The 19,885-nt window shown below is 44.5% G+C and overlaps 1 protein-coding gene across 1 annotated transcript in view; it reads left to right on the top strand.

Moving 5' to 3' along the window:
- The window catches only part of SPTB (spectrin beta, erythrocytic), a 280,750-nt gene that overhangs the window by 252,122 nt on the left and 8,743 nt on the right, over positions 1-19,885 (top strand). The window contains exons 30-34 of the mRNA XM_086937103.1: positions 9,544-9,740; positions 10,877-10,983; positions 11,720-11,789; positions 16,989-17,242; positions 17,601-17,774. Coding sequence (XP_086793229.1) covers positions 9,544-9,740; positions 10,877-10,983; positions 11,720-11,789; positions 16,989-17,242; positions 17,601-17,774 — 802 coding nt within the window. The remainder of the gene's footprint in view (positions 1-9,543; positions 9,741-10,876; positions 10,984-11,719; positions 11,790-16,988; positions 17,243-17,600; positions 17,775-19,885) is intronic.

Raw genomic sequence — 19,885 nt, 5'->3', positions numbered from 1 at the left:
ATTAACCTACCAGTCTCTTGTGGGTGAATTGATAGGAGATGAAGTCATTGTGTTTTAAATCCATCTGCTCCCGCACATTGGCTAGGAGATGGCCTCACCTCGCCTGGCACTCGCTCAGGACAATGAGGCCCACTCTGTCCGTCGGTACCTCGATTCCCTTCTGAGTCGAGGGGAATTGATATAAATGAACAAATTGTCTTTAACGATTCTTATGAAGATCTTTTGGATGACGCGACTGCCTGAAAATTTGCATACCTATATAACCCCTTCAAGTCTACCTGCTTCCCTTACCAATTACCTCTGCCACTTATCACATTTTAATTTATTTATGAATATCGTAGTTGCTTCACTTCTGTCATCTAGTGACAACAAAGTCTTCAGATTCAGTGAGGGTCTGGAGGCTGTACTCACAGAAATCTCCTCTGTGGTGGAAATGGAAAAAAACAATGTTCCAGGATCCCATAAATAAGGGCTCAAGGGGTAGTAGCAGAAAGTGGGCAAACTTGCGAGGGGTGGAGTCCTGAGGAGCAGAGTCTGCAGAGTCCTCTTATACATTTATTTCCTGAACACTCTTCCCTCAATGAAATTGCAAACAAGTGCAAATGAGGTAGTAAATGCATTCTGGATTATTTAATTTTTTATAAACAGATTGCATAATAAAATATGTTAGAGCCGCATTTCCCAAACTCTGGGTCGTTGAGCTGATTTTTGGTAGGTCGGGAAAGTCTGAGCAATAAATTAAGATGCCTTTAAATTCTGCGTTTAAAGACGGAGGCCGAATGCCAAACTAAGGCTTCTGACACATTTGTACTTATTCTTTTAACATGGGATTGGTTCTTACTTTAACTGCAAAGGTCGAGGTGTGTTTTAAAAGCGAATTATGTGACAATCTTGCTAGTGTGCACAGTCTGTGTATGGACAGGCTTCATTTCATTTTTTTTTTGCAATTCTGATGTGTGCTGGAAACAGATTTTAATAGGATCTAAACAAATCAAGACACTTTACTTGGTGATGCACAAATGATAAATATTTACAGAAACCCGGTCCCCGCACATTACCGTTTGAGATGTATTTTGATTTACAAGTAAAACGACATCTGTGCAAAGTAGTTAGCTGCTATTTCAATGGAAAGTGTGCAGTCTGTAAATGACAATGCGCTGCCAGACGATGATTTAGTTACATTCAAAAATCGCCCGACTCTTGCCCATTAAAGGTAGGAGGGTCACGAAATGTTGTTGTTCTAAAAAGTGGGTTGTGGATTTAAAACTTTTGGGAACCATTGCCTTAGGGGTTAAGGCACTTGCTGCTGATGTATGTTAGCTCTGAAGATTAATGCGCTTGTTGGAGAGATCTGTGTGCAGTCAAGTCACAGGTTCAACTCATCATAAAATTGCATAGAGGGTTATTGTCGATGCTTCAAAGCACAGCATGTAACAAACAGCACACAGATGTTTATGTTATGTAGATAGCTGAGTGGATTGCTGCTTGTGATGCACAGGTCAAAAGTTACAATTGTGTTACCATGTCTCACAGTAAGCGTAGTGAGTTATGAACCGTATTCAAGGGGCTGCATGCAAACTGCAAGACATACATTTAGAACCCTACCGTTTTGTTATTCTACTATTGCTAATGTGATTCCTTTGGGTAGTGATGCATACTTATTATCAAGTGCTTTATACATGGTCATTAGTGTAATTATCCATATAGACAGATACATCAGACATGCATGCTATGCATAGTGCTTGGAAAACATTGCATAGTTTAGCTCTTAAGCATCTGTAAAGTGACACGCTGAGTGGCCTTTGGTTCATATGTGGCTTTGGTATCAAAGATTTAGGCTTCAGCTAGCTCAAAAGTAGGATGAGATTCAAACAAAAGGAGTGCTAATGGCCTTAAAGTGAGGCATTTGTGTTGGACCAAGTAAAAACTTAAAATAATAGTCTCCCTCAGCCCCCGCAGGCGAGTGCTCTGAATCCAAACTGTACAAGTATGGGTGCTGCTGACTGAAGCAAATTGCAGAGGGAAAGTCAGCATATTTCACTGGGGTCAGTCCGGGTCTCTGACCCGGCTCAATTAATAGCTGCTGGATCACAAACCAGCAATACCCCTTGCTATTGCAACACTGAGTCCCCTCTGTAGTTCTATTTATTGAGCATGAAAACTGACTTACTACCCCATTTTCAGTTTCTGCATTATTTGTATCACCTAGCAGTGCCTTAAGTGGGGATGTACTGTGATGGTTTTACCAAAATTGCTCCTCACACATTGTCAAGGGAAAGCGTGCTACTTTTTGCTACACAGTTAGAGGAAATCTTCTCCATGTACATCAAAAGATAAAAAAATAAATGTTCCCCTGCTAGCCTTTCTAGCAAGTGGAAAAAGGAATTCCTCCACAGAGAGAAGCTTGAGGGCCCAACTCTGCTCGGCTGCCTTATGGCCCCTTCCATGGCTGTACCTGTACACCATATGGCCTTTAGCCATCCTTGACCAGGTCAATCTTTTTTATGTGCTCCTTTCCCCCCAAGGCATTCCCGAATGCTTTCTTCTTCCCCACCAGGCTCTCTCATTTGAGTCTTTCTCCTGCCTGCCCGAGACATTCCTGTTAACCTCTCACTCCTCCCTAGGGCACCAATCGGGTGAAAGAGCCAGCTATGCTAGGGACAAAAATGGTAGCAGGGCAGCTGGAGCAGCAGAAGATAATTAACAAGCATTGGCATAGCCAATAGGTCTCGCCTTTGGAACCTTATAAGTTTAGCTATGCAAGATATTATCCTGGGTGGTGTGCCACCAGGAATTTGTGAGCTGTACAACACATAAACACAATGATGGACACATGCACACAAGTGCACTCAATTTAATTACTCAAAATGACATATTTTATCTCCATATTAATAATTCTCATCCTCGGTTAAGGTTTCCATCTACTGCCAGGGGGTTTATAACACAATCACAGTTGACAAATTCAAATATCGAAAGCTTTCACCACCAACAAATGGACATACAACCAGCAGAATTCTTTCGGTGTGACCAGGTAAAAGCACAGCCTTCAAAATGAAGGCATGGAGTACAGTGTGTGTATGTATTGTATTTGTAATTGTAAAGAGCATTTATATAGCGCATGGCTACCCAGAGGCATCCCAGCGCTTACAATCACGAAACGCAGTGGTGTGACTCAGTTTGGAAAAAGAAATGTTTTCAAGGATCTACGGAAGGAGAGGTGATTGGGTTCTAAACAGTGAACAGTCTGGAGGCGTTGACTGAAAACAGGCGCCCCCCACTCCTAACCTTGTGGACCGTGGGGGTGATGGCCAAATTCTTAATTTTAGAGCGAAGAGGTCTTTTGGGCTTATAGGACTGGATGATCCCTTGAAGAATAGTGGGTCCTAGTTTAAACAGGAATTTATGGACAATACATAGGTTTTTGAACTTTACTCTCTCCTGGACCGGCAGCCAATGCAAAGCCTTAAGAGCCGGCCTGACCGATTGATACTTTGGGGGACCCATTAAGAGTCTAGCTGCCCAGTTTTGTGTGGTCTGAAGTTTAGAGAGAGTGGCCGCCGGTGCGCCCAGATATAGGGTGTATGCGTATGTAAGCAGTGCACTCTGGAATCCTTAGAGGCTGAGATCCGTTTGAGTCTGCTGACGGATGGGCCCTAACACCTGATTATCTGCTGACTCGCTTCTCCCACCCACCCATTCACTTGATAAAACCTTTATATGACCTGTCGGAGAAACAAGCTAGCACCAACAAACAGTTTGGCGCTGCGGAATCACGCCAGAACTGTGTGCGTGCGCCCACGACTGCAGCCAGAAATGCTTATAAAGCACTGGCTCACGTGTTCCCAGGGAAGCCTCTGAAGTGAAGAAGCGGGTGGGGGTCGGGGACGAGGAGCGGTATTCAAAGGACGCCTGCAAGCTTTGAAATCTCCTTTCAGCTTCTGCCAGGTATGCAGCTTGCGCGGTTTGGATGCTAACCGGGCCATAGAAGCCCGGTCCACGCATTCCTCTGCCTTGCTTTGTATGAGGGAATGATTTGGAGGGAGATTGGCGGGATAAGTATTAGCAACTACAACAGGAGCACACTGCGGCCCTCTTCTCTTGCCCCAGAACCACCCACGTGGTATCATAGGATAGGGATAGGGTTGCCACCTCTCAAGACACAAACGGAATGTGGAGAACGGGAGGGGGGAGGGAGCATTGTTAACATGGACAGCGGGTGGGGTCGGCAGCAGAGCAACCAAAAAAACATTAAACAAGCGTGGCCGCGAAACTGAAAGCGACTGCGCTGTGTTTAATTAGTAACATAAGCCATGATAAGGGAGAAATTAAGCTGGCACAATGCACGCCGCTGCTTGCTCCGAAACCCAAATGCCGTGAGAGGGAACCTTTAGAGAAAAGGTGGGACATGCACCCGCATTTGGCCATTTGCATGCTTTCATTATTGAAAACCACACGCAAAGGCCAATAGAATGTGTGGGAGTTACCAAACTCACACAGAGAAGTTTAGGGGAAGTTTGGAGTGCTCACAAGAAGCCTCCCTTAGAGCAGCGCATGTGCGCTACGCTAGGCTCGACCTAAAAATATTGATGCTGTGGTTTGTTATGCACGTGCATATGCATGTCTGTGTGTGTGTCTGTCTGAGAGTGCACGTGCATGCTGGCCTTGGCAAATGGCGGTAATTGTTAGTAACTTATGGGCATTAATGAAATGAAGCTCCGTTGGTCACCTTGGGTAAAATGCTGGCCCTCACAAAATTCCGGTAATTCTTGGCAACTTGTAGGATGGTACCAGACACACCACCCATGGCAAAATGTTGTCGTTCGAGTAATGAAGGTAATTCCTGGCAAGTTGCGGCCTCTATGAGATGATACTCAATCTACAGCCTTGTAAAATGGTAACCCTTGCATAATAATGGTAATTTATGGCAGCATGTGGGCATCCTTTTGAGGATGCCTATGGTCTACCCGGGGTAATTGGTGGCCATCACATCATGGAGGTAATTCTTGGTAACTTGTGGGGCATGCAAGGCTACTGTAGGGGGTGGGCAAACATTCTGGCCTTAGAACAATGGTGATAATTTGTGGAAACCTGCAGGCATCCATGTCATGTTGCCCTTTCTTTCTATGGTATAATGCTGACTCTGGCAGAATGATAGCAAGGGGAAGATACCTTTTGCCCGCCCCTGGTAAAATACTGACACTCATCAAATGGTGGTATTTCTTGTCAGTTTGTGGGCATCCATGGCAAATTGTCTACCATGGTAAAATACCGGCCATGGCATAATGAAGTTTACTGATTCAAGATGGGTCAGTGGATTAAATAAGTGTGTGTGAGTCGAATCTAAAGAGATGATACCAAAATCCTTCCAAAGCCATTTGGACCAGTAAAATAAAACCAGCTGCCGCATGAAAACAGAAGATAAATGAGAATGACGAGGAAGCCAACCAATGGTAAGTAATGGGTGGGCTGTGAGCCCTATTTAGATATTTCTTTTAAAAGAATAGATTTGCAAGCGACAGAGAATGCCCTGACTCAGGAGAAACCTAAAAACAAGACAAGAGGCCTTTTCCATCTATGCATCTAGGGTCTGGAGCAACATCCCTGTATCCATACGGACCACTCCAACGCTACTCAGACTTAGAAAAGAGTTGAAGACTCGCCTTTTTAAACAACACTACATCAAATGCATTAATAGTCCACAACCTAATTTCCTCTCTAATTATTCATTGATTTGAACATTGTCTTTGACCCTGTACTGCACTGCACAGCCTTTTGGCTAGGTTCACACTAAAGAAATAACATATACATACATAGAAGGTGCAGATGGAGTCAGCCAATCAGATTACTTCAAATGTTGGCATGAGCTTCTAGAGATTGTCTGCATACTACGTTTCTTGAAAGTCTGAAGCAGGGGTATGAAGAAGATAGATAAAGTTGGATAATCTATACACATCTAGGCCGTGAGATGTGGCGGCCGTACTTGTAGCTATTTCCCACTTTCTGCCAGGCGTTAGCAGTTGTAATTGCAAATTCCCATCCCTATTAGCTCTCGCATTTGACTCAAGCTTATAATTTCAAGGCAGGCAATTAAACGAATTATACCTTAATAACGGTCTAATGATGCATCATTAACCACTGGATACAACCGCAAGCATATTTTTGCTCTGAATTTTAAGAAAAGATGCAAACATGGCCTAGAAAGCTCACACCACTAGAGATATGGATACATATAATTAATCAATAAAATATGACCCTCCACTTTCCTGGGATGCCAGTCTGGGAAACGACGCTAGTTTGATCTTTTTATGTTGTTTCCTTACCTGGCACTCAGTTTCATTCTAGTCGGTATCTCATTCCTATTATTTCTGCTGAGTACTTGGCTCTACTCATGATGTGTTATTGTTATGTTATGTTAGGAGATTTGTAGAGTGCATGGCTGTCCCAGAAAAGGGATGTCCCAGCGCTAGCAGCCAAGAGAGGAGAGGAGACAAGGTCAGCAAAAGAGGCAGGTATTAGCCGCCCTTCTAAAGGTCAGATGGTTGGGGATGCTTCTGGTGGCCCGCGGCAAGGAGTTCCAGAGGGTCAGCGCTAGCACCTTAAAAGAACGTCCTCCGGCTCTGGATCTGAGGAAAGGGTGAGCCTGTACTAGATAAAGGCTGGCCGATCTTAGATCACGCGTCGGGGTGTAGGGAAGACATGTCTCGCTCAAAATTGCGGGACCTCCACCTGTAAGAATCCTATGAAAAAACACAGCGCTTTGAATTGAATTCTCTGCTCTATGGGAAGCCAATGAAGAATGCGCCGAAGGCGGGAGACGGAGTAACAACTAGGGAGGGGAAATAACATACAGACTGCTACTTTCTGAGTTCCCATAGATGGAAACCTCTGCCTAATACGAGGATCTCCATTTTCGCAGAGTGCAGTTGGACACAGTTATCCTCCATTCAGGCAGAGAAGGCAGTCAGGTCCTCCTGGTATTTGGCGGCATCTTGATTGGGGTTATTCGTGAAGGAAATCACCAGCTGTGTGTCATCAGTGTATGACACCAAAGAGATGTTACGGGCTTTAGCCAGCAGGGCCAGCGGCCGGATGTACACATTGAACAAAGTGGAACTCAATTCTGAACCCTGGGGGAACCCCCAACGCAAAGATTGGGTATGGGAGTGAAAAGGGGGAGCAATCACTTGGAAGATCCTGTTATCTACAAAAGAAGAGAGCCACGCGAGGGCTTTATCCGTGATACCAATCTCCCACAACCGATGCTGTGGGAGACTGTATAAAAAGCTGCACTGAGATCCAACAGGATCAGTGCCGAAGTTCTGCCCTCATCGAAGGCTCATCTAAGTTGCTCAGTGACCACCAGTAGAGCAGTCTCAGTGCTGTGCCGGGGTCTGAAGCCCTTTTGCGAGGGGTCTAAAATGGAGTTAGATTATTGTTATTATGTATTTTGCCGATTAAAAATCTAAGTTCAGATCTAGTTGCTAGATTACTTTTCCTAATCCACGTAATCCTTCTGATATCACCACTGCAATTTACGATACTGGCACTATACGCTTGTGGCTGATATGGCTGGAAATTGTTAATCGGAATCTATACACTAGCAGTACTTTTTAATCTATTGGTAAACTAAGCATCTCTACCCGAAAGCAATGCGCACAGCAGCAAGGTTGAACGGTAGATGATTGACAGTGGAAGGGTTACATATATCGGAGGTGGAAGTGACTGTACATTATATACAATGTACTTTACACGTTTTTCAAAGAATCACACAAGGCCAGGTACAGAAACGTTTTGCTTTGACTGTCTTTTGGCTTATTCCTGAAGTACTTCAGTTCTAAGTCACACTTTAACAGACCAAAGTCTTTGTGATTCGGGCGGTGGCTCCGCTACCAATACAGAGCAAATGGGATGAACTACTTGAGACGTCTCTGACAGAGGCAGAGTGGAAAAAGGTGCATACAGAGGTCAAACAAATTAGCTCTAATGTGCGTTTTAAACTACTTCAATATAATATTGTACACCAAATATACCTGACCCCATATATACTACACAAAATATACCCTGACAGGTCCTCTAAATGCCCCAGATGTGTGGATATGATGATGGCAGGTTCCAGTACATGGTATGGAACTGCCCTATGGTGACCCCCTTTTGGGAGGCGGTATTGGACAATTTGAAACAAGTAACAGGGTGGTCAATTCAACGCTTGAGTAGGCAGGTACTACTGGGATTTAACTCAAGGCCCAAAGGCAAGAAACTTTCCAGACGATTTTTACAGCTAGGCTTAGTGCTGGCAAAGAGGCGGGTGGCGATTCATTGGATGAGTGCGCAGCCACCTCGACTGAAGAATTGGGCCAGGGACCTGGTTGAATGGGCAACGGCGGAGTTAATTCGCATGAGGCGAGTCTGAAAGGACGACAAATTAGAAGATGATGTGAGTGCATGGCAGGGAATGATTCTAGAGGCTCCGCTTCGGGAGAAGGTTGACACCTCCCCTTCACGGAATATTGAGCTGATGCAGGGGGTCAATCTGAGCAAGACGACAGGGCGAGCACGTTGCTCGTGGTGGCTTAGGGGGCACATGGTGCAACTGAGTTATCGCACTGGTTCCATACTGATTTTCATGCTATATAGGCAATGGGAGGGGTGTTTCTAGTTGACCCTGGGTGGGTGGGGAGGGTGGGAGTTCTTTGTTTATTTGCATTTGATTTAGATACTGTTCTTTCGGTTCCCATTATTTAGCGAGGTGTTCAATACATGGCATCTGATAGCTACTGTTCCTACAAAATGAAACTGTATTGCATTGTTCTTGATGTATGTATTGTGAACAGTTGTTTCATGAGTGTGGAAATTAGGATGGTAACATACTGTGTAGATCTCTGGAAGAACAAGTTAAAAAAAAAAAAAAAGCATTCGTGATTCGGGCCCACAGTAGATTCGAACCCTTGTCTCCAGAATCCACATTGACCAGCATAGTCGCTACACCAGCTCGCTGGCAGTGAAAGCAAATGTAGGAATATGGAAATCTGTCCCCTTTGTTGCTACCTGTAACACTTAAAGACTCTTTTGCAGCCCTGGAGATTTAACCACCCAGGCCGAATATATTTTGAGATTAAAAATGCTTTAACCTTTATTTTGTTGTTTGTACTGGTTGTCTACATCTGTTTATTAAAATGCTGAAACTTGCGTTTTTGAGAAAGACTATAATTGCCTGCGCAATGGCAGTCGTCAGGGTCAAAGGTCATGTGATAGCACCAGAGATCAGAGGGTGTGCCATGCCATTTTCCCACCTCTGTGATTTTGATATAATGATGTCACAAAGCGATGGGAAGCCATATGTGGTCTACCAAATAATGTATGTCACTTGGAGCTGATGACCTCACACATGGTCATCAAGTGAGTGGTACTCTTCTCTTTAGGATTCTTTAAACAGACTCTATGCTATATGATACCTGTTTTTCTTTAATAGGAGAATTCTAAATGTGGAACAAATTGATTTTGTTTTTTTAAGTTTATCCAAGTTTGCTTTATCTTCAATTTTAGTTCTGGAAGTGTGCCAGTTTGCCAGGGACGCCTCGGTGGCAGAAGCCTGGCTCATCGCACAAGAGTCCTACCTCGCGAGCTGCGACTATGGCAACAGCGTACACGATGTCGAGAAATTGATCAAAAGGCATGAAGCGTTTGAGAAATCTACAGCTACCTGGGAAGAGAGGTTTGCGGCTCTGGAGAGGCTCACCACAGTAAGTGCATTCCCAAGGTCTTCCGCTGACTGATCATATTTCAAAGCATCCATTTTGTTTACATTTACAAATACAACATTTATTTATAAAGTTTTATATAGCGCAAACATGACCCATGATCACTGCAAGTAAATATAGACATTTTAATCGTGCTGGTTTATGCTCTACCATTAATACTGTGAGTAAAACATGAAACACTCAAAGGCGTTGGCATCCACCACAGTATGGCTTTGTCACCAGAGGTAGAAATCTCCCAAAAGTTTTTTTTACTACACAAAAAATTTATTTAACAAAAATAAACGAATACAAAGAGTAGTGATTTGCTTCTCCATGTCTTGTCTTCTCCAGCCAATTAGACCCCAAATTAACATTTAATTTCTACTTATTCTGTTACTATTTTGGCAGTAACAATAAATAAACAAGAGTTGCCAAAACCAGTAAGTCTAGACTTGGTGAAGTGGTTCATTAAAAAAAGATATATTTATATATTGGAATCATATGCCACAAAAACAAAAAGAACAATGAAAAAAAGAACATAGTCTAAATATGGCAGCCATGTGCCTATAATAAAAGGTTTGCATTAGAAAAAATCCCGTATTACTTGATTCAGTAGAATGGTATGGGTACTTCCTAGCATGCAGGGATACTAGAACAGGTGTAGACACCCATTTAAACTTTAATGTACATTACAAGAAACAATGATTCTTTTTAGTAGAAAGAAAAGGTACTATTGACCCTGAATTACTGTAACCTGAAGACATTGTTGAAACACTCAAAAGCAAAACTTTTTGTTTACTTTTAAAAATACTTTTAAAAAGTGTTCGTCCCATCTAGTTTATGGAGACCTGAAAATTCACCAATTTTCTTCATTCTGCTTGCTATAAATATGGGATTTATTTTTATCACAGGATCTAAAGAAATAAGACCATTTCCTTGGACCAAAAATACATGTGACTACTCTATTCTTTTTCTTGAAGAAGTGATATTGTAATCTCATTGTATGTACACAATTGTCAGTGTTAAACAGAACAATAAATTGTCACATAAAAATTATATACATAGTACAATCGGTTCATAATCAATTGGGCAAATTTGTTTTCAGATTGTTTTTACATTGTATACTGTTCTTTTTTCAGCTTGAGCTGCTGGAAATGCGAAAACATCAAGAGGCTGCAAGAGTCAAAGTGGCGCAAGGCGTCGTCCATGAGCATGACACATCACCAGGGCATCAGCATCAGACACAGTAGGTTGCATGTTTTCTAGACAGTTGACAGGCTCAGCATTGGGAAATCAATATCTTATGTTAATTATCTTAATGTAATTAACCTCCAACACCCACTCACAGAAATAAAGTTCAATAAGAAAAAACAAAACAAACATTGTAATTTCTCAGCATTTAGATAGGTTTCCAGTGAAATTGTGAGCATTTTTATATTCTCCAAGAGAGGTTTTGGTCTATGTCAGAATCAGGAGCTTCCACTGTTGCATGAAGGTTTCTGCTGTGGGGAGCGAGAGGGGGAATCTGAAGTTTTCATAGTTTAACCTCCACAAATCAGTCAGTGAGATCTGTTCATGTAACTCTGTTGAGACTGTGCATTTGACTGATACAGTTGGGAGAAGAAAGTGAAGTAAAGAGATAGGGAGGCTTAGGGAGAAAAGTAAGCAATTGTGAGACACCAGGATAAGAAGAGAGAGTCAATAAGAGAGGGAGTTATAATGCAAGAGATGAGGTTGAAAGAGAGGGAACAAGAGACACAGGGGCGGCAAAAGACAAACACATAAACAAAAAAGGGAAGAGAAGAGAAAAGACAGAAAAATAACAAAGGCAATTGAGAAAGTAAGAAAGGAGTTTATGCCCTGTGGGTCTTTCAAAGTGGCTCTGTTGTGTCTGAATTGCTAAAATTAGTTGTTCAGAACATAGAGGAATAGCTTTTTTTACTATATGAACTAATGCTACTTTTTTATTTACGTTTTTGCAGACATGGAGAAGACAGATATACTTCTGCTTCAGAACAACATAGTCGACAAACAACAGAGCAGCCCACACTGGTTAGTTTCTGATTACAATTCAATGTATTGTTGTTAGCCGAAAAATATAGTATACACTGTATACAAATACACAATGATGTTTTAAGAACTCATAGTTCAACGCAGGCCTCTGTAAGAATCTACAGACAAATTGAGTATTGAATGCATGTATGTTTCTCTTGTAACCATTCCTACTGTGCCAGAAACAGTACCCCCAAATGAACTAGATATCCTCTATTGATTTGATGAAAGTGGGCTCCTTTACCGATTTGAAGAGGACACACTAGTCTCTCGGCATTTTGAGATCTAATTGTGCATGGAGTACTGTTGGAAATATTTTATTCTGTCGCAGCGATAAACTAGAACGTACACCGCTAGACTCCATCGAAAAACCCTTGATAGATAAAGAAATATTTATGGCGCATCAATGTGCATGGGCGGAGCATGGGGTGTTGCAAGCCAGAGTTTTAGTGGTTGAATAGTAACATAAAGATTCAGTTAGTGCCAGGTTTACACAAAGTAATAACATCTGTTCCAACCCCTAGTGTGACTACATGCCAAGTCCAAATATTAATCAGAAGTGAAATAATCTAGTCCTCAGGCATCTTATGGAGACGCCAGGATGGATTAAATACTGGTTAGCGCAGGTAAAGCAAAGTCATCCTCAAATACAATATCGGGATCGAACTCGGGAATAATTAAGAGTAGGTTTGCTTCCAGGAGGCAAGGCATATGGTACACCACCAGATTTCAAGAGGGTCTGTTGAAAAGGGATCCCTCACAAAGAGAACTGTTTTACTGCTGGGCAGAGAAATGTAAGACATTACCATAAATCATTGGGTTTGCAGTGCAGAAAATAATTGTTGTGTCACTGGACCAACAATATGGACTCAAAAATACAATAATGTGTTAGCTTCCGACACTACAAAGCTCCCTTCCTTAAATATTAATAGATTTTATAGAGGGGCATGCTTCTGTAAGCCCAAGGCTGCATCCTGTGGCCAGAAAAGTGTGGTTAACAAAGAAGGTTTCAAGCTATGAAGTACAGTAGTTACAGAACAACTGTCTGCACTTATCAGTTGGATGGTTAGTATTGGGCCAAAGTTCACGTAAATTGCAGCAGCACCAGGCAATTGCGTAATGATTCTGGGAAATTTAGAAACAATCACTTTTTTAGTGGTGGTTGGTACAAATATCACAAAATTGATTCAAATTGGTGCAAAGTGAAGCAGAGTGCAGGGAGTTAGCAGCCTACATCGCCAACCTCGCCAACCTGGGACTGAAGCAACTGGTGTCCACCCCCACCCACCTCGCCGGACACACACTCGACGCAGTCTTCTCCTCCAGCACAGACATCGACTTCAGCCACGCCACAGAGCTTCAATGGACGGACCACAGCTGCGTCCACTTCACCTTCAAGAGAACGACGACCCACCACCACCAACAACAGGCCGCCCGCAGAAGCTGGAACAAGATCACAGCAGACCAGCTCGCCACCTCCCTGAGCCAGCACCCTCCTGCCAGCTCAGCGGACCCCAGCCAGGCCGCCGACAACCTCACAAAGTGGATCAGCAACAGCGCGGACCCTCTGAGGACCCCGCCTAGCAGACCCGGCAGCAAGAAGGCTCCATGGTTCACCGACGAACTCAAGAGCTCCAAGAAGAACTGCCGAGCCCTCGAGAAAGTCTGGAGAAGGGAACCGACACCGGACAACAGGACCTCCTTCAAGCTGGCCACCCGGAAACACCACCAGCTGATCCGCGCCGCCAAGAAAACAGCATTCAAGGACAGGTTGGACAACAACGCACACAACTGCAAGGAACTCTTCAACATCGTGAAAGAGCTTTCCAACCCCAGCGCAGGAAACAACGACATCACCCCATCGCAAGACCTCTGCAACTCCCTGGCTTCATACTTCCACAACAAGATCGCGGACATACATAACAGCTTCAACAACCAACCAACGCACACCATGACCGAACAACCACCCCCCACCACCACCCTCCACGCCTGGACCCCGATCAGCACCGAAGACACCATCCGCACGATGAACTCCATCCACTCCGGATCACCGACCGACCCCTGCCCTCACCACGTCTTCAACAAGGCCGACGCTGTCATCGCACCCCACCTGCGAGACATCATCAACACATCCTTCGACACCACCATCTTCCCTGAGAGCTGGAAACACGCCGAACTCAGCGCTCTACTCAAGAAACCAACAGCGGACCCCACCGACCTCAAGAACTACCGCCCCATCTCACTCCTCCCGTTTCCAGCCAAAGTCATCGAGAAGACCGTCAACAAGCAGATGGCCGCCTTCCTCGAGACAAACGGATCCCTCGACCCCTCACAGTCCGGCTTCCGAGCCAATCACAGCACCGAAACCGCCCTCATCGCCGCCACCGATGACATCCGAGCCCTGATGGACAATGGAGAAACAGCGGCCCTCATCCTCCTAGACCTCTCCGCGGCATTCGACACGGTCTGCCACCGCACCCTAGTACGGCGCCTCAGCAACATCGGAATCCAGGACAAGGCGCTGGAATGGATCATCTCCTTCCTCGACGGAAGAACACAGAGAGTCCGCCTACCACCGTACAAGTCAGAGGCCTCCGAAGTCATCTGTGGCGTCCCTCAAGGATCTTCTCTGAGCCCCACCCTCTTCAACGTCTACATGAGCCCCCTCGCGGCCATCGTACGCAAACACAACCTCAGCATAATCTCCTACGCCGACGACACCCAGCTGATCCTCTCCCTGACCAACGACCCCACCGCCGCCAGAGCCAACCTGCACGAAGGGATGAAAGAGGTAGCCGAGTGGATGACGACCAGCCGCCTGAAACTGAACTCGGACAAGACGGAGGTCCTCATCCTGGGCCCCTCACCCTCCGCCTGGGACGACTCCTGGTGGCCTCCCGCCCTGGGCACCGCACCCAAACCGACAGACCATGCACGCAACCTGGGCTTCATCCTGGACTCCTCCCTCTCCATGACCAGGCAAGTCAACAACGTCTCCTCGGCGTGCTTCAACATCCTACGCATGCTACGGAAGATCTTCTGGTGGATCCCCACCGAGACCAGGAAGATCGTCACCCAGGCCCTCGTCACCAGCCGACTGGACTACGGCAACGCCCTCTACGCCGGGACCACCGCCAAGCTCCAGAAGAGACTCCAGCGGATCCAGAACACCTCAGCCAGACTCATCCTCGACATCCCACGAACCAGTCACATCTCCGGACATCTGAGAGACCTTCACTGGCTCCCCGTCAACAAAAGAATCACCTTCCGCCTCCTCACCCACGCACACAAAGCCCTACACGACCAAGGCCCGAGCTACCTCAACAGCCGAGTCAACTTCTACGCTCCCAAACGCCACCTCCGTTCAGCCAACCACGCCCTCACCGCCGTCCCCCGCATCCGAAGAGCGACTACAGGAGGAAGGTCCTTCTCCTACCTGGCTGCCAAGACCTGGACCTCCCGACCGACCGACCTGCGCCTGACCCAAGACCACCTCTCCTTCAGGAAGAAGCTGAAGACCTGGCTGTTCGAGCAGTAGCGGCACCCTCCCCCCCTCCCCCCCCCCCAGCGCCTTGAGACCCTACGGGTATGTAGCGCGCTTTACAAGTGTCATTGATTGATTGATTGATTACATCTCAAATGATTATCAAACAACCAAGCTAGACACAGTAACATACATAAGGGTTCTGACTTCCACAAAAGTTATATCATTACAATGGAACCCAACCAACTGTAAGCAAGTCCCTTAGCAAGTCATGTAAATGGTTTAAAGATGTTTCCTATATGTGTGATTCTTTCCCTCTCCTTGACATTTACTTATACTAACAACCCCTTACTGCTACAGGATATCATTTGTAAAACTGCATGTGGATAATATTGTAGCATTGTTGGTGTAAGCGAGCAGTTGAGTTCAATTTCTTCCCTTTTGTCTACAGATTGTATTAGCCCCAATCACAGTTTTTATCATTGATGATTAGACTGAAAGAAAAAGTGACCCTGGTCCCCAACTCCGAGCTGCACTGAGCTACCTCCTAGTAAAGAAACTTCTCAAAACCGCAAGCTTCCAGAAAGCCTTTGCCTAAGACGGCACCTGGTCCACCAGAAATGTTGGGTGTTATGTGACTAGATATTTACCTCTATTGGACTGCTTAAGTATAGATAGTCCGTAGTTATCTGTAATCTCCCCGCGCCAAACTTATCGTAAGATGACAACCAGCACTTTATGAAACACTGAAATAAATAAGTATAATGTTTCATTCCCCCATCAATTGACTTATTTTATGGGTATGGCACAGTGTGAATGGGATAATTACATCACCACTTTACCCTTTGATCATACTGTTTTATCAAAATATATAAAAATAACAACAAAATTGTACAGTGTCTGTACTTACCCACATTTTCTCAGAATTTGGTGGTTTAAAATCTTCTATGAACGTCAATTACACTTACTTTAATGGAAGCTGAACAGAGGCCGGCTGGAGGTAGATTCCTAGTGGTGAGTAGCGTTGTCTTGCCATCAGGCATGTTTCAGCCTCTGAAAGCAGCTCTAGACGGGCCCGTTTAGTAATGCCTCCATCTCCTTAACTACCACTCTCACAAAAATGGGATTCTGTCACTCCCTGGTGGCAAAGAATTGACTTATACCAAAATTAGGGCCTCATTTAGCTCTTGGCGGATGGGTTACTCTGTCACAATGGTGACAGATATTCTGTCCGCAGAAATATAAATCCATCATATCCTATGGGATTTATATTTCGGTGAACTGAATATTCCTCACCGTTGTGACGGAGCAACCCATCCACCGAGATCTAAATCAGACGATAATGCTTCCCCATTTCTGCAGAGGTTGGAGACAAAAGGCTGCAGCCTTCAAAAATCTTTTGGCCACTGTGCTTCTTCAGGTGTCTCTGGTAAAAGATTATCAGCAGGTACCAATGCGGCTTTTATTTGCCTCTGCAGCGGTGCATACACACAATTCCAACAGATGTGGTCAAAAGACACCTGACAATGTCTTACTTGCGTCTTGACAATGTCTAACTTACGTTATGTTTACTTTCTGAAGCTGACTTCTGAATCCAAAGTGGGCACATCAAACTTGCCTTTCCTTAGGTTCCCTTGTTTGCATGATTACTAACACAGAATCCAGGACAGAGTGCTATTTTCATACCTTAATAGCAATTATTGTTTCACTATTAGGCAGAAGATGTAGAGACCGATCTGGTGGAGTTTGTCCAGTCAGATGAAGATGCTGAGATGGAAACTGAAGGATTGACTGGTCATAAAGAACTTGCAGGGGGACTGCATCACAGCACATTGCAAGTACCAACAAGTGAAAAACAAGAGGCGTCCACTCTCCCTCAGCAGCCACAAAGCTCCCACAGCATCCAGATGAAAGGCTACCTTGGGCGCAAACATGATCTTGAGGGGCCCAACAAAAGGGCTACAAACAGGTCTCATGTGCACTTTCTATTATTTGATCACACACATAAATGATGAATATTTGGGAAAGCATTTCAAATATCCATCTGTCTATTGTCTCAGAGAATGATTTATGGAATTAATTATACTAGGCTCTTTGGTATTAATTATACTATGCTCTTTGGTATTAATTATACTATGCTCTTTGTTATTAATTATACCATGCTCTTTGGTGAAAAATTGTGCGACAGTAGAAGGATCCTCTGAATTGTTCTTGGCTCATTGATGCTTTTTTGAATTGACGATGAAGAACTTAGGAATTTGAACTTTGTGTTATCATGAAAGCTGCCAATAGTACTCAACAAAGCTGTGTTCTTGCCATGGTTGTAGGTCCTGGACTACTCTGTACTGTGTGCTCCAACACAATGAGCTGTCATTCTTCAAGGACCCCAAGAGCTCAGACTCCAGTGCACCATTCCACGGTGAAGAACCCTTCAAACTCACCCATGCCACGTGTGAAGCAGCGAGGGATTACAAGAAGAAGAAATATGTGTTCAGGCTGAAGTAGGTGAAATATTCCTGGTTATATAAAGACAAGTGCTATTTAAAGGTTTAAGCCATACTGTACACGCAGGCGCTGTTATGGCATTACCGTGGAAGGTTGTGGTGACATACCACAAGACTGGAGATGCAGTGTTTGTGTATGTTTTGTTGAAAGGATGTGATACTCTACATCCATGTCTACATCCAGAAAGGGAGTCAGATAAAGAGGAAGAGAGCAGGGTGAGATGAGCGAGCAAAGGCATCAGGATGGAAAAGTTCAGGTCCATCATTAACTTCCCATGTTTGCAGCTTGAGCAGGGGGTGAGTTTCACTTGACAGTTCTGTGAAACTGTAAACATTTAAGTTGTTTGCAGGTTCTTTGACTTTGATATGAGACTCTGGTGTCCAAGAAGCTCATAAGTATGATATCTTCGTGTGTAAGGGAGGGAGGGATGGACGGGAGGGACAGAGAGAAGGGGGCGAGAATGCATGCAATGCATGCTATGTAGGAATGGATGGAGTGACGGATAGAGAGAAGCACGTTGAGAGGGTCAATGGATGCAGAGACAGATTGGATGAAGAAGAATAAGGGATGGATGAAGAGAAGGGTGGATTGAGAGAATAAAGGATGATGGATGGAGAGAAGGATAAATGGATGGTGAAAAAAGAGTGATGGTTGGAAAGATGGATGGATAGGAGATGGTAGGATGGATGATAGCCAAAAAAACAAGAAAGGAAAAAAGACAAAAGAATGGAGAGAAGTAACGATAAAAAAAGATGTAGAGAAGGACAGATGGATGAAAAGGTACAGAAACAGTATAAAGTAGATGGGAAAGCAAGATAGAAAAAAAAGAGAGAAGGATGGAGAGAAAGAAGAACAATTAAAGAAGGATGGGGAAAAAGAAGAACAAATAAAGAAGGATGGAAAAGAAACATAAGGATAAAATACTGCAAGAAGGATAGAGAGAAGGAAGGACATTTCAGAATACCCTCAGGTGAACAATCACCCAAATGACTGCTGGATCACTTGCTTCACCCAGTCGCTCAGAGCTGTTTGGGACATTGTTAAAAGTGGGGGTTTATTATTTTTCTGACTACTCCCTTGGAAAAGCGCATTGTATTTGGCCATGCATTTGAACTATGAAACATTTCATGAATCCAACATGGGGCCCTGGCACAGTCCCCATGTGGGATTCAACAATATAAAAAGTTGCAATTTTCTTGCCCTAGCCATTTAGTGCTTGCAGCCTGTCTCTGGGTTACATGACTGGGTGTAGGTGGCATTTGGGCTTTGTGTATTCTTTCCAGACATCCACACACATTGGGAAGCTTAGGTGTGACTGCATGGGCCATCACTAGCAGGGTGGGAGGGAGGAGCTGGATCCAGCACCACTTACACTTCAATAGGTTGTGTTCTGTCTCCACCCAATGGCTGCATACCCCCTTTAGTTAGCCTGGAGCAAGGGTCAGGAAAGCAGGGCATCTGTACACTTCAAATGCAAGCCTTTAGAAGCTTCTCTCCACTTCAGTACTGCTGTGTATAACGGTACTTCATACATCAACTCTTCAGTACACCTCTGCGCCTGTGAATACAGGAAGAAGGGCTGCTGTGCTACTGAAAAGACTACCACTCTGCCTGGACTGCTGCTCTGAAGGAACTGCTGCCCTGCAGTGCTGACCTGCTTCCTGCTGCCCTCATGTATGAGTGAGAAGACCTGGACCTGCACCTCTTGAACCTAGAATGCAGAGTGACTCCTAGGGCTAGTTAGTAGACCTCCCGGTCTGAAGCTTTGATTTATTTATTTATTTTATTTATTTATAAACTTTTATATAGCGCAAACATAACCCACGGGGGTATCAGAGCGCTTAACAAAAAAGAACATACATGGTTGAGGTGGTATACAAACAATCAAATTTGTCAAATTATGCAATAGCAATATACAATAGATACATAACAAACATAGAGGACCCAAATTCTGCAGGACGTTGTAAATGTAAATGTAGGTATACTTATATAGCGCGACCTGTCACCACAAGGGCATCCTGGCGCTTGCCTAGGGAACCCGTCCTGGTATTCCCCTGTGAGAGGCCCCTGGCAGGGTATCCACATCCCGCCGCGAGGGGCCGTTGTG

This window comes from Lissotriton vulgaris, chromosome 9, assembly GCF_964263255.1.
Source record: "Lissotriton vulgaris chromosome 9, aLisVul1.2, whole genome shotgun sequence".
NCBI lineage: Eukaryota > Metazoa > Chordata > Amphibia > Caudata > Salamandridae > Lissotriton > Lissotriton vulgaris.
The sequence above is the reverse complement of the archived record's forward strand: the minus strand, read 5'-3'. Positions and strand labels throughout refer to the sequence as shown.